The sequence below is a fragment of the Protomyctophum bolini genome (assembly GCF_963924005.1).
Source record: "Protomyctophum bolini genome assembly, chromosome: 14".
In the NCBI taxonomy this organism is placed as follows: Eukaryota; Metazoa; Chordata; class Actinopteri; order Myctophiformes; family Myctophidae; genus Protomyctophum; species Protomyctophum bolini.
Window position 1 is genome coordinate 4,284,808 of NC_137875.1, and position 16,468 is coordinate 4,301,275.

General features: G+C 44.0%; 1 protein-coding gene across 1 annotated transcript in view; it reads right to left on the reverse strand.

Annotated features, from left to right (window-relative positions):
• Positions 1–13,963, reverse strand: part of vwc2 (von Willebrand factor C domain containing 2) — a gene marked incomplete at both ends in the record, with an annotated part of 38,640 nt that extends 24,677 nt beyond the window's left edge. Inside the window, 2 exons of the mRNA XM_080782116.1 lie at positions 10,327–10,456; positions 13,166–13,963. Of these exons, the coding sequence (XP_080638242.1) occupies positions 10,327–10,456; positions 13,166–13,963 (928 nt within the window). The remainder of the gene's footprint in view (positions 1–10,326; positions 10,457–13,165) is intronic.
• Positions 13,964–16,468: the final 2,505 nt, after the last annotated feature.

Consider the following 16,468-nt stretch of genomic DNA (forward strand, 5'->3'; position numbering starts at 1 on the left):
ACAACACACACAATACTAATTATTTGTTTGGTCCAATATATTGTGTTTGTTGTCATGATTTGTCACGACAAGAGTTGGCTTCGTACGACGCTTAAAAGGTCTTTAAATAAATACATTAAGAAATGCCTATGGGACAAATGCATTGGGATTCATTTCCTGGGCCACTCGTTGTTCTGACAGGGGGAGGGACTATACCCCTCGCCCAATCACTTCCCCACCCAGATTGTTCCTGCCATAAGGGCGAGCTCCTCTAAACCTTAGGCCACCGCTGCCCGCAACACGCACTTTCATCCATTTATTCTATTTTAACAAGGCCACGAAACCACTGTGGCGATAAAAGCAAAAAAAACTCCAGACATTTCAATGCCATCGAGATAAAAAGAAATATATGAAGATATCAACCAGAGACGGTTTCCGTATCACAGTAAAGAATCAGTCTTACTGTACGTGACTGGAAATGTGTGAGAGCAAAACCTTGAAAACTGGAAAGTCATGAAAATTGGCTGCACATTCATACAGAGACAATATTTTAGTGTAAAATGTGTAAAAAGCAAGAAATTCAGTGATACTAGTATTTCTTGCTCAACTGTGCACTGTGGTGTACTGTTTATTTATTATTATTATTTATTTTTTAATACATAATGAACCATATTCAACAAATGGTAATGTGTGGTAAGCTTATGGTAATACGGACTAATGCCACACAGAGCCTTGATTCATTTTAACCCATTCTGAACGGAAACCCATTTCGGTGTTAGCATCACGTCATGCTTTAGCTATTGAAAAATAGCAGATCTACAAGCTCATAGCGCGCCACCGAGTGGCGCGCTACGAGCTTGTAGGTCTGCTATTTTTGAAAAATCGAAGAACGACTGACATTTTTATAGAATCTGATCTCAGGTCAGAATGGATTAATAATCAGACCAGTGGAAACCTCGTATGAATCTGATCTCAGGTCAGAATGGGTTAAAACCACAAATCCCTATTGCCTGAATAAGCACATGGATTTGTTGGGAGGTTTGAATATACAGTAGTACATGCACACACACACACACACACACACACACACACACACACTCTCTCTCTTTCAGTCGGTCACACACACACACACACACACACACACACACACACACACACACACACACACACTCTTTCAGTCGGTCACATGCACATCGACGTCTCTCCAGCACATATCTGTCTCTTTCAGATTGATGCGTCTCTAAAAGCACCCCGGTAAAAACTCCACCGGGCATTCTACACGTCTACACGGGGGAAGACATTATGGAGCGCTGCCAAAACTCTTCCAACAAAGCACGTCTGGTAATCTCTCACTGAGCACTCGGTAATTTCAATAAGTGAACAAAAGGCCATTAGCCCATTCTGACCTGGGATCAGATTCTAAAAATGTTCTTCTACATCCTGACAGTTTTCTGAAAAAGCTATGTTTCTATATGTCAGTCGTTCTTCGATTTTTCTAAAAATAGCAGACCTACAAGCTCGTAGCGCGCCACTCGGTGGCGCGCTATGAGCTTGTAGATCTGCTGTTTTTCAATAGCTAAAGCACAACATAATACTAACACCAAAAGGGGTTCCCGGGCCAAAATGGGTTAGTTTCCCCGTGATGTTTTGCAGACAGTGTCAGATATTGATATAGTGAATGTTGTAGAAGTAACACCTGGTCGACTTTTTGCTGTCGTTTTCGTTCTGTTTTTCCAATCAGGGCTTCGCTGCTGTTGTTGTCATTTCGATTACTTTGTGTTTGCGCTCTGTTTGTTTCCCTCTGCGGGTGAAAAGTTTGTGTATTAATATGAAGCCTCCTGGGACTTGTTCAATATTTTCTCGGTGTTTAATATTTTATGGGAAAATAAACAAACCTCGACAGGAACGAGCCGTTAACCTCAAATCTTAACGTCTCGCTATGTAATGTTTATGTACGGTAGAGCAGAGGTTCCCAACCACCGGTCTGCGGACCGGTGCCGGGCCGCGGGACATGTCCCGGCCCCAGTCAAAAAACACATTGTTTGAAATAGACACTCATGCTTTCCAAGGTGTGATTTGGGGTCCTAACTAGGATGAATACAAAATGAATATCAACATCTTAAAACCAAAATGTTGAATTGTGGGTTTGAGCTCACATGCCCTTTTGATGTAAATCAAAAGGGGGGGTAACTACCTGTCAGTGGGGAGTGTTGGCTGGGAGGAGGAGTAGGACTATAAGGCCCTGTACGTCCTCTCTGGGGGGGTAACTACCTGTCTGTGGGGTGTGTTGGCTGGGAGGAGGAGTAGGACTATAAGGCCCTGTACGTCCTCTCTGGGGGGGTAACTACCTGTCTGTGGGGTGTGTTGGCTGGGAGGAGGAGTAGGACTATAAGGCCCTGTACGTCCTCTCTGGGGGGGTAACTACCTGTCTGTGGGGTGTGTTGGCTGGGAGGAGGAGTAGGACTAAGACCCTATACGTCCTCTCTGGGGCAACGGGGCAACCATATAGGATGCTGTTATCATACGTGGATGTAGAGTGTAAAGGTTCAAGGTATACGGTTCAAGTTCATTTAGTGTCCCCGAAGGGCAAATTGGGTTGCAGCATAGACAGTACATTAAACAATGAATGAAACAGTACAAACAAACAAACAGTTCACATAGCGGATACCAGAGTATACAAAGGTGCACACAACCATTACAGTGCTATGCGATATAGGTCATAAAAGTGCATGTGCATTGACGAGATAATACAGTAAAAAGTGAAAGTGCTAATCATAAGGTTATATCCTCGATCTACCCACAGGGCACAGGAGCATTCAGTGTGTGAATAGAGACCGGGACAAAGGAATGTTTGTGCCTGTTTTTGGTGGCACGATAAGGGGCTCGCAAGCGAAGGCCGGATGGGAGAAGGATGTACTCTCCGTGTAGTGGGTGGGTGAGCAGCATCAGATCGGATACACAGGGCTTTGTTAAGTACCTGTTTCTTAAAGATCTGGTCTAGGCCGTTCATTTGTGAGCCAATGATTTTAGAGGCCACTTTTACAATTCTCCCTATAGGGAATCTTTGTCTCTGATGCAGAGGGTATAAATGTTGACCTGAAAGATTCAATTATTCCCCCCAAGCTACCAGTCATGCTCTATTAGCTCAATGGTAAACATGACTAGAGCAGGAAACCGGGTTCAAATCCAGGGTACAAGAGGGATCTTTGACTTTAACCCATTTTGGTGTTGGCACTATGTTATGCTTTATAGCTATTGAAAAATAGCAGATCTACAAGCTCGTAGCGACTGTCGCGCTACGAGCTTGTAGGTCTGCTATTTTTGAAAAATGGAAGAACCACTGACATAGAAACATAGCTTTTTCAGAAAACTGTCATTTTCAAACAGACATTTTTAGAATCTGATCTCAGGTCAGAATGAAAAACTGTCAGGACGTAGAAGACATTTTTTAAATCTGATCTCAGGTCAGAATGGGTTAAAGGAACATACGTAGCCTATTGGTGGTCTGACATGTAGCCATGTGACCTGTATGTCTAATGGTATATTTGATACTGTAGCACCAACTCAGATACAATATTGATCGATTAAAAACTGCTCATTTGAGGGACAGAAGTATTGAAGCGATACTGCAGTACCGGGTTAGCAACGTACTATACTTGAGTTGCTATTAAATGCCTTGATGTCATATTCGACCATAGGCCTATTGGCTATCATTTATAAACTCCTCTGGTGTCTCACATTTTGTTTTAAAATCATGCTTTATTTTTTATTTTTATGCTAATTTAACAGGCTTAAAAACACATCTTGCAGGAAGAGACAACGAGAGAACAGAAGGCCAACTATTGGGGGACTATAACTATTAGGGCATTTGAACACTGACGCAATTGCCTGCCATCAGTCACAATGTGGGACAGGGTCTCAATCTGTGGAACACCTGAACAGTCTTGGAAATGAGGGACTGTCCCACGCAAAGAGGGACATCTGGTCACGCTACCAAGGCTCCAAGAATCAGACAACCGTCCCAAGAATGCATTTCGTTGGTTTTTATCTACCCCAAAGTCTCCAAACATCAACCATGGGCAGTGTAACATTCACAGTGATGGACTGTCCAAAAATTAGGAAATTAAGAAATTAAGAAATAACAGGCAAAAGGCTAAAAGAACAGCAACTTGAGGTAACTATACTTTAACGTGCGCCACCCTTCCATGAAGGGCCCCAGCAGCTCTCTTCCTCAGCTGCTCAAAATAGCTTAAGGGCTGCTACACACACACAGTCTGCGAACGCCGCGCGTCAAAACAGCCGCCTACGTTATTTTCAATGAACCTATCGCACACCGGCTCCGTCAGACAAGCGTTCACGCCTCGCCTGACGCTCCGATACGCCACCGTTCTATTTTCCAGGCGTTGCCGTGCAGCAACGCTGCGCACCCGGTGTGTGTTGGGCTTTACCTAGACCAAACTGAACTTCTGTCTGCACAGATTCAGCCACCATTTTATACCAGGTTGGTCATACCGTAATAGCAATTAACTTAAAAAAGGCAAACTAAGGCCCATAAGTTATACACCATTACTTAAACCATATACATTTCATATTTCAAGCACCACATTACAGGCCTATAATTAGAAAAGCTACAATATTAAAACCAGAACCCACACATCCCTATCCTCTATACAGCGCTTAATTGGAACCTCCCAATCAACAGGAGGCTTTCCATCACCGGAGAGGAGAGGACAGGTGGCTCAAACAATCAGTTGAACATCACGTTATAAAATAATTGCAATGTCCCCATGCTCAGGAATTCATTAAGATATAGTCGAGACATTATGAAACACAACATTCCCAAAGCTGGCCAGCAATGATTAATTAGAAGCAATTGTGTATTCAGATGAGTGTGTGTGTGTGTGTGTGTGTGTGTGTGTGTGTGTGTGTGTGTGTGTGTGTGTGTGTGCATTGTCCCCTGTGTTTGTCTCTAGAGGGCACGGACTGCCCCGTGACACACAGTATGCAGAATGCGTACATCTCAAACCAAAAGCACCAAGTCAGTACAAAAAACTGTTACTTGACAAAGCATTTCACTGGTTGGGCCAAAAAGGCACTCGAATCAGCTCTCAGAAATACTCCAAATAAAAGCACTCGTGGCAAATCCTTTTTTTTTTTAGCAAAATCAATGTACCAGTTTTTATTCACCTTTGCAGAGTCCACATGAAATGGTGGTTCAAACAAACAGAACACAAAAGGAGGTATTTACAGCCCACTAGGCCAGGTTGGCTCTATCAAACTCTAGTCTAGTCTAGTCTAGTCTAGTCTAGTCTGCTCTGCTGTCCCTACAATCCTACATTAATTCTGGGCAGTGACAGGTGCTCCTTATAAAGACTAGTCCCCTCCCATTTGGACCAAACCAACCCTGGATTGATTCCACAATCGAACCAGTGCATCATCCAATGTCCAGAGACATCACAACATAACCATCATTTTAAAGTGTCACATACTGCTTTATAAATGATCCACATAATTAAGTTAACCCTCCCACTGTTGGCATGCAGCTTGGCTGCAGCTCAGCGCTCCTTGGCTGCAGCTCAGCGCTCCTTGGCTGCAGCTCAGCGCTCCTTGGCTGCAGCTCAGCGCTCCTTGGCTGCAGCTCAGCTCTCCTTGGCTGCAGCTCAGCGCTCCTTGGCTGCAGCTCAGCGCTCCTTGGCTGCAGCTCAGCGCTCCTTGGCTGCAGCTCACCGCTCCTTGGCTGCAGCTCAGCGCTCCAAGAGAGATGGGTCAAATGCGGAGAACAAATTTCACTGTGATAACGTGTGTGACAAATCGTATGACTTTGACTTTGAAGCCAAGCGGTAGCCTCAGCCTGGCCACATTGTTTTGGGACGCCTTTGAGGTGCTATGCAGTGGTGGGAAAAGTACTCAAACCCTAACCCTAACCCTTTTACTTAAGTAAAAGTATAAAATACTGTAATGTAGATGTACTCCGTAACAAGTAGTGCCAAGTGCCAAGTGCCGTAACAAGTGCCATTATTCAAAATGTACTCAAGTAAAAGTACAAAAGTATCAGCATCAAAATGTACTTAAAGTAGTAAAAGTATACTCATATTGCAGCATGTCCCATTTCACAAAATGTGAATAGCAGATGCGACGCATTGTGAGCTTGTAGATCTGATATTTTCGAATGGCCTAATCTAATGCATATCTAGGGGCTGAAGTCGTTATTGTATGTTTTCTAATCAAAAGTCAAATCTCCAAAGTAAGTTTTCATATTATTGTTGTGGAGTAAAAATACAAATTTGCCTCTGAGATGTAGTGGAGTAGAAGTAAAGGTATTTGGGCGCCCGCTGGTGCATGCCACATATAGGCTTTGGCATCTAAACAAAATGCCTCTAATATGGAACCCAGGTAGGTAATTCATTTTTTAGGCCTTGCCGAGATTACTGTTTGACCCAAAGGTTTTTTCCCAGGTGTAGATTGTAGATTGTTCAGAGCTGAGGGCTTTTTCAACCTGCAATTTGTCCAGCAGAGCCCTCGAGTCACCCGCGAACAACTGGAACGGATTGCAGTCACAAGCTTATGTAAAGTCCCTAGCAGTGTTGTTTTCTTCGACTAAAACTAAGACGAAAAATGTTCATCGACTACCTTTTTTCACTGACAAAAACAAATGGAAACTAAATGAAAACTAAGCTACGATGACTAAAACTCAGACTAAATATACTGACAATTTCGTTGACAAATAAAAACTAGAGTAAAATGTTAGGAAGGGACTAGTGGACAAGAGATCCAGTTTAAGTCATTTTACCCTTGGTTACATGCTGAAAATAGCTGATCTACAAGTTCGCGTTGTGAGCTTGTAGATCAGCTATTTTCAGCAAGTGTAAAAACACTCATTACGACGGCATCAAGACCCGCCAAAATCCATTTTAGTCGACTAAATCAACTGTAGATTTTAGTCGACTAAAATCTTATGACATTTAGTCCACTAAAACTAGACTAAACACTAAGACATTCCAGGTGACTAAAATGTGACTAAAACTAAATGAAGTTTCAGTCCAAAGACTATATGACTAAACTAAAATAGAAATTTGCTGCCAAAACCAACACTGGTCCCTAGTATGCTTCCTTGGGTGGACGACAGTGTTCCGTTCACCTCCACCATCTGTTCTCTCCCCTCCAGGTAGGATTGCACTCAGCTCACTGCAGTACTATCAAAACCAATTGCTTTTAGCTGATCAATCAATATATAGAGTGATTTATGGTGTCAAAGGCCATTTTGGAGGCGTGACCATGACGCATAATATATGGCCGGATAGCGATACAGTATCGACTATCGATCGGGACATCTCTACTTTGTAAGGAACACATTTTCCAGGCATATATTATTAGAGTAATACAGTAATCAAAATCAATAGATCAAATCAATGGCATATATATATAGTGACTTTCAAAAGTGCTACTGTATATTAGCGCGCTACTTTACAGTCTCTCCAATTCCAGCGATTGATTTTTTTTTAAATGTAGGCTTACTGTATACATCTACTAAATGTACACACACTGACTGCATGCCTCCTGAATATTCCGGTGACAAAATTGAAAACCAAGGGGGGGGGGTCCTTTGCAGTGGTTGCTCCCACACTGTGGAACGCCCTACGCTTATCTATTAAAAATGCAGAGTCTGTTGAAGGTTTCAAGTCCAAGTTAAAAACCTCATTTATTTAGGTTACATTTTTATCTTGTAAACGTTTACTTTTGGTTAGTTTGACCATCACTGTTGTCTATTTATGTTTCTGCTCTTACTCTTTGTTGCGTTTGCTCCTTTGTGCCTTTGTGCCTGTTTTAACTTGATTGTTTATATTGTTGTTTTTACTGTACATCACTTTGTAACTTTGTTTTGAAAATGTACTTACTTACTTACTTACACTTACTGTATGTACACACATTCTGTGGAGACAGTGCAATATCTGCTAATGGCTAGAAGTCTAACATTTGACTGGCCTGGTCCTTTTGAGGCTCCGAGTTGTAGATAAATAAATAATGCAAGTCATGGTTCTTTTCGCTGAAGGAGGCGATTCTGCTGAAGGAGGCGATTCTGCTGACGTTTTGCCACGTTGCATTAGAGTCACACCAAGAAAACAAGGGGGACATAATCTAGGACATGCTGTCTGAAATCATCAGAAACAACTTCGGATAATCTGCCCTGAACTGAACTGGAGAAAACTTCCCCTAAGATGCGGCAATAATGTCTCGGAAAACAATGGGATCTCATCCACCCCATGGGAGCTGAACCTATAAACTGTAACTCCACCCAGGCCAACGAACGAGACAGTATAGCAAATCTAGCAATGGATTTTTAACCCATTTTGGGATTCGGGACCCCTTTTCGCCAACGTACCAGACAGTAGCAAATCTAGCAATGGATTTAAAACACATCATGTTACGCTACTAGAGATATTGTATCTGATATGAAGTGCCTGGTATCCATCAGAAGACTTTACTGATGCTGAATGTTTAGGCAACATATTGTCCACAAGCACCAATGTTAATAAAGTTTTAAAATAGTTATGATAGATGTTCTGCCTATCACTCCGACACCAGTAGTCAGTGATAAAGTTAGCCAGCAGCTATAGCTATTATCGATGCGATGCGATACGATACGATACGATACGATACGATGCGATGCGATGCATTGACCCCTGGAGGGAAAGTCATGTGTCAGGTGTAAAAAAGTGTGATGATGAGTACAAACTTCCAATGGTAAAATCCTTTGTTTTCTCCCAGCCCTCCAGGCCAAAGGGTGGCGCCATGCAGTGCCAGAGAAACCCACGTTATAAGATTACAAGACGTGTGGGTCACTTCCTGCCCGCCCCGGAAGTGAAAGCCCTCCATATTTGAGCCACATTCTCATTCTAGGCGGTGCTTTCGACTTGCGGTGGACGACCTTTCTTAGCGGTCTCAAAGATCGTGGTTTGTCTCATTTTGAGGAGAAAAGGGACTATTAAGCGTCAGATCCGTCTGGAGACTGTCTAACAAGTAATAATAATAATAATAATAATAATTTTAATTATTGGATTAAATGACAATAAAGAAAGTGATATGTTGATATCGCTATATCACAGTTTTTTCCCATTTGCACTTTTGACTGTCCAGGTTTCAGCCTCCAGGAAGAAACCCTAAATACAAAACGGAAGACAATCATTGATTGCACATAACAACCACACCGAGGTGAATTAAAAAGGTACTGTCACCTGAAAAAAAACTGTAAACATTACCAAAATCACTGCACCCCATCTTTAAATCTGGTAAGAAATGGTAAATGGTGCATTTATATAGCACCTTTATCCAAGGCGCTTTACATAGATCGTGCATTACATTCACACATTCATACACCGATTGCGGCGGAAGCCATGCAAGGTACCAACGGGAGCAATTTGGGGTTCAGTGTCTTGCCCAAGGACACTTCGACATGTATGTAGACAGGAGAAAGAGCCGGGATTCGAACCGCCGACCCATGGATCATTGGACGACCTGCTCTATACCTCCTGAGCCACAGTCGCCCACATCTCTGAAGGACATTTATAACAATGACAAAACATTGCAATTGATTTGTTCCAAAGAGAGCCATGGATTTGTCACTGGACGACGGTGACAAAAAACATTTCCAATTCCATTTTCAAGGTCTGTGGTCACGGTTGGCGCTCGCCACGGGAACACTGTCAAGGACCGCGGCGCAGTCCCATAGCTTAACCCACTTTGGGCCGGAACCCCCTGTTGGTGTTTTAAACATTACGTTATGCTTTATCTAGCAGATCTACGAGCTTGTAGGTCTGCTATTTTTGAAAAATCGAAGAACGACTGACATAGAAACATAGCTTTTTCAAACAGCTGTCATTTTCAAACAGACATTTTTAGAATCTGATCTCAGGTCAGAATGGGTTAAGCATTATGTTACGCTTTATCTATTGAAAAATAACAGATCTACAAGCTCATAGCGCACTACGAGCTTGTAGGTCTGCTATTTTCTTTTTCCCATCATGAAAATGTGTGCAAATCTTTGAATATATATTCTTTCAGAGCGAACGTTTTTAACTCAAATCTTTGCTTCTGGGGAGACATATTTTCAGATGGGGGGGTCGGCGGCCAATTTCATAAAATGTCTGGGGTCCTTGACATGACATAATTTGAGAACCACTGACATAGAAACATGGCGGTTTTTCAGATAACTGTCATGATTTAGAAGACATTTTTGTAGAATCATCCTCAGGTCTAAATGGGTTAAATCAATGCAGCTGTCCGTAGTTGCACAATGAATGAGGTGTGTGTGTGACGTATACGTATAAAACCCAGAGATATCACTCTTACCGCTCTTGCAGATTGGACAACACTGATCGGGCTCGTACTCTGGGTTCACACACTCTGTCTGCGGGCAGGCCGCCACGGAACACAGAACCTCCCCGGTGGGCTCGCAGCGGCACTTCTCACACGGTGACACCTGGAGAGAGAGAGAGAGGAGAGAGAGAGGAGAGGAGGCGAGACGGAGAGATACTAATCAACACCACACAAAAACACCCTGTCTTTTCTATACTTAATTAATCAGTATCGAGCTCCCGTTCCTCTTGTGTTTGCCCGTCTGTGCCTATCACGCTTTCTCCATCTCCCCCCCTCCCTCCCTGCATACACACACATCTGCAGTAATGCACACACACACACACACACACACACACACACACACACACACACCTGTCGGCACGTCTAGTTAACCCATTCTGGCCCGGGAACCCATTTTGGGTGTTAGCATTATGTTATGCTTTAGCTATTGAAAAATAGCAGATCTACAAGCTCATAGCGCGCCACCGAGTGGCGCGCTACGAGCTTGTAGGTCTGCTATTTTTGAAAAAAATCAAAGAACGACTAACATTTTTTTTAAATCTGATCTCAGGTCAGAATGGGTTATAATCAGACCAGTGTGTCCAGTGGAAACCTCGTATGAATCTGATCTCAGGTCAGAATGGGTTAACAAAAGTGTGCGCTCTACTCATTGTGTGAGACCTGCATCCTAACGGAGGGAGGGCTCATCCGACGAGAGTCTTCATTGGGAATGAATGGTTGGTTTCAGGAGAGCGCCGAGTGGAGGAATGAACTCCAGTATAACAATCAAGGGAAAATGGGGAAATCAATAGGGAATCGGAGACGACACCAAAAGATGCCTCCAATTTTCCAAGCCTGCCCCGTGAACAGAGTACACAATGGCCTTGGTTAACCGAGCTCTCTTATGAACGGAGAACAGTGTGGGACAGAGTCAGAGAGCTGATGATGATGATGATAACAGCCCCTGATTGCTCCCCTCATCTGGCTTCTGTATTCCTCTCTGCTGAAAGCCGCGTGGATTCTTGTCTTGTGCCACTTGTAGGCGAGGTGTTCGTTCTGTGGTTTGTCGATTCTGTGAAAGACTGAGCACTGCAGTCGAAACGGCCTGAAATGCTGCAATCAACCATAAAGCCCCCTGCCTGTGTCTATGTGTCACTCGCACGCACGCACGCATGCAGGCACGCACACACGCACAAACGCTCGCAGGCACGCACGCACACAACAGACAACACATGTCACAAATTACATCTTCTTAGGTATACGTTTGCACTAGTCTCGCATTGTCAGACTACTCCACAATATTCTGAATGCTAGTAAGAGTATGAAACTATACACCTACACCGAAATCCTTTCACATAAATATATAATTTATTTTTTATTTCCATTAATGCACGAAGCAGCAAGCTATATGCTTTTGATTTATAATAGGATTCCTTTTTCACATCCACTTTATCGCTTGATCATTTTTTTATAGCTTCCGTGCTTAAAAGAAAAGGAAGCATTTAAAAATTGTCAGAGGCAAGAGTCTCACTCGTAAGACACCTACTGTACGGTGTACTGGACTATTATTTATTTCTGTGAGTAAATAAAAGTACAATGTAGATTTCCCTTAGGATGGATGTTTGTCTGGCAGACATTATATCCATAGTCTGAACTAATTTGAGCGCCTCAGAAACACAGAGAGAAGCGTTTAATAAGGGACGATTAGCTAAATGTGTGGCAAAAACTGCAAAGAAAAAAATGCTTACCATGTAGTTTCTTCACATGTTCATAAAGATACGTCACATAATTACACATTAAGCCAACTCCCTTGGGAACCTTTGTGACAGCTGCTGCATTGAACAAATAGCGGGTTTAGCGTATTACGAGTGGTGGAACCCTGGATTAACCAATTAGCCGCCGTCAAAGTGTTAACGGTACCCCGACTTTCAGCAGCTGTCACAAAGCTTCCCAAGGGAGTTGGCTTGGAACACATTTATAGTAGTCTATGGATAGTAGACACCTCTGTGAACACATTGATATGTGATAGTAGACACCTCTATGATTGAACACATTTATATGTGATAGTAGACACCTTTATGAACACATCTGTGACGAAAGCTAGTGGTAAGCATTTTAGTTTTTTAAGACAATGTTGTCAAATGTAATACCAATCAAATGTGATAGACACAAAGCACAGCTTGTGAGGTATCCCAAAAAAAAAGAACCAACCAGAAAGGCATATAAAGCCCAGTGAACTGTAGGAATCTCTCTTTTCTCTCTCACACTCACTCTGTCCATTTCTCATTGCACGCACGCGCCCACGCGCCCACGCACGCACGCCAACTTCACATCTTGGAGGAAGTGAAGATACGTTCTTCATCCCTGACTGCACACACGTCTAGATGCACTTGATATAGGCGACTTACAAAAGAAAGGAGTGCATTACTACTACGTATAACTCTCCAACTGTATCAAGTGCTCATGCCTTCAACTGAAAAACACTCTCTTTGAAGTTGCATTGTGAAATTTTGCCCCTGGTCATGTGTGAGCTTTGTGCGTGGAAAAGAAAATATACAATTGCTGACCTTTTTAGCCATTATAAATGTGGCTTTTTCTCTGCTGCATGGGCCATGCAGGGAACTGGTTTCTGTGTGTGTGTAGTGCCTTTTGACAAACTCCATTAAAGCCCGGGCAACGTTCTGTCAGCAGTTCCTTTAAGCCCTGAGTCTCTGAGCATGTCAGAAAAGTGACTGACTGCAGTTTAATAATCAGACCAGTGTGCGTCCAGTGGAAAACTATCGTATGAATCTGATCTCAGGTCAGAATGGGTTAACGGCCGGGGGGGGCTCACCTTAAACTCCTCCAGCGAGGCGTAGGTCTTTCCCCGGAACTCGCAGTAGTTCTTCCTCTCCTTGCACTGCGGGCAGCAGTGGCTGGTGTCCAGGCGGATGCAGCGCGGGTGCACCCGGGGACAGTCCGGCTGGCTGCACAGCGGCCCCTCGTCCGTGCAGAGGCAGGGGCACGCGGACGGCCCCGGCGTGAACTGCTCGCCGATGGCGAACACGAAGCCGCTCTCGTCCATGCAGCCCTTCCCCCGGTAGTCCGGGTAGGCGTACTCGTCGATGGCGTCCAGGGAGAGGTCCGCGTCGCCCGTGGGGCCCTCGTCGATCTGATTGGAGGAGGCGTACGGTTCGCTCCACGGCTCCACAGACGACTTCGACTGGGAGGAGCCCCGCTTCTGGGAGCCCGGGTTCGGCCGCGTCGCCACCCCCGCAGTTCGGTTGGCGTCTCCTCCGTCTCGGCTTTGGGCCTCCAATCCCAGAGCGTTGACTTCCAGCAGGCGCTGCTGCTCCTGCTGCGTGGCGCTGGCTGCTCCCAGAGGCCCGTCGGAGGCCTGCCGCTGCGTGGCGCTGGCTGCTCCCAGCGGCCCGTCAGAGGCCTGCCGCTGCGTGGCGCTGGCTGCTCCCAGCGGCCCGTCAGAGGCCTGCTGCTGCTCGTCCTGCTGCTTCTCCGCCCTGCTCTGGGTCAGGAGGAGAACCCTCTCCAGACGCTCCCGGCTCCCCGCCGGCATCATGGGAGCGATGGGACCGCACTGAGCCCCGCCGGTGGTCATCAGGAACCACAGCACCAGGAAGGCTTCTGCTGCCATGGCAACGGGGTGTAGCATACCTCCTCCTCCTCCCCCCCACCGCCACCACCACCACCTCGCTGACACACTTCACATCCCAGGTGTGAGCCAGGCCATCTGGAAAAGAGAAGAGACGACAGTTATAAAGCCGTTTGTCACATTTTTTGACACAAATGACAATACAAACATACAGAAAACAACAATGAACATTACAAGACAATACAATTACTAATATAAAGAAAGCAAAACAACAATAACCAAAAAACTAAACAAAAAAACATCAACAACAACAGCACTACTCCTCTTCAGCTCCATCCATTAAATGTGACAAATTATTGTTCTTTACGTATCTAATAAAACGGCCCCACACCTCCTGAAACACTTCTTGTTTGTCCTTAAGAATATAATATGCAATCTTTTCCAAAGGTAAACATAAAGACAGTTCCCTGAACCCACTGTGTAATACTTGGTTTGTCTGGTCTCTTCCAGGTCAATGCTATCATTCTCTTAGCTTGTAAAAAGACGGTAAATCTATAAATATTTGTTCATTACGCTTTATCTTCTGTCCCTCTGGGTATAGACCGAGCAGGAAGAACTTTGGTTCTGAGTTTGTTACATTTAGCCTCTGTAGCTGTACACAGGTTCAAGAATGTTCCACGCATCATATACAGATGTCTGATATTGGTTTTATTTGTCATGCGACTTTCAACTCCTCCAAACAGTCACCAAGAAAACTGTATAATAAAGAAACAATGACATTTTGTTCAGTTTTTGAGTCCTTACACATTGTAAACAGTAATTACAGTCCACACATCATGTGCATTCAAATGATCAAACAAAGTCCATATTTCTACATTACAGCAACATTAGGCACTTCACAGCAAACACATTACACTCAAAAGAACATAATAAAGAATATGTACCGTGTGGGTCTTTGAACCATGTGCAGATTACTTAATATTTGTCTCTCTGACGTTCCCCAAAATACAACTTCTCTCCAGGAACTCAGTTCAACCTCTGACCCCTTACTACTGACAGGTGACGTCATGTGAGTGACACTCTAATCATGTGACTCCCTTTGCATAGGGTGCATTTTTACCTTGTGGTATGTTCTTTTAACATATTAAATGCCATTTTTAATTATATTTATATTCATAATGAAATCAACCATTTTACCCAAGTAAAAAGGTTAATGGTAAAGGTAAATGTTGCACAACCAAAACCATATTTAATATATATATACTTTTTTAATATATATTTTTTATCCCACGATTTTGTAACCCATTTTTCACCCCTGTGTCAATCATCTAATGTGATCCTGGGCTCTACACACCCTCCGCCAACCTAGTCCCCATATATGGGGGACAAGGGGAGAGCAACGGACTTGAACTCATGCTTCCTTCATGCCCGAGTGTCCAAGTTGCTCCTTTACACCTGACAGGGGGGAGTTTCCCTGGTTGGACGTAGCGCGTGGAAGGAACACGTTATTCCAACCAGTTCCTTTTCCCCTCCATCAGGTGCCCCGGCTGGCCAGGGGGAGGCATATTTAATATAATTTAAGTTTATGCCTGAAACCATGTTTCTCTCTCGTTCTGGGACAGTTACAGCCTGGCTGACCCTCCCTGCTGTGCCCCAGACAGTTGACCTTGACTTCCGTGGCTCCTATGCCGATAGGAACAAAATGGAAACCAAATGAAAACTAAGCTATGGCGACTAAAACTAAGACTAACTATACTGACAATTTCGTCCACAAATAAAAACTAGACTAAAATGTTATAGGAAGGGACTATAGTGGACAAAGAGACGGTTACAAAGCCTTTTGTCACACTGACGTTCCCCGCAGCGGAGCAAAAGGATTTGGATGACTTTCGTGGCTCTCCGTGCCGTCAAGCCGATAGGCCCGGCCGACACACAGCAGTGCCCGATAGCCAGCTTCTTGTTGTATATCCCATTCTGACCTGAGATCAGATTCATACGAGGTTTCCACTGGATACACAATGGTCTGATTAACCCATTCTGACCTGAGATCAGATTCTATAAAAATGTCAGTCGTTCTTCGATTTTTCCAAAAATAGCAGCCCTACAAGCTCGTAGCGCGCCACTCGGTGGCGCGCTATGAGCTTGTAGATCTGCTATTTTTCAACAGCTAAAAGCATAACATGATGCCAACACCAAAAGGGGTTTCCCGTTCAGAATGGGATATAGGATCAGTGAATTGGACCGTCACAATTGGACGTATTCATACAGCCTCGGGAAATCAATACAGCCTAATATACACTATAACACTTCTGGGGTCCTCGATGGCTTCCAGCAGTGACGGATAGTGAGATGAAAATGGCAAGAAAAGAAGCATGTGAATGCAGAACAATACAAGGGACCAAAGGATCAATGGCATGCTTTTGGAAATGAATTGCACTGATGTTACAAAAGGAGAAATTGATTTGAAAATGAAGCGTAATTCTTCTCCCTCCCAGAAGAAGGATGAATGTTCTATATTCTCGTATAAAAGGCCCTGGCTATCAATTC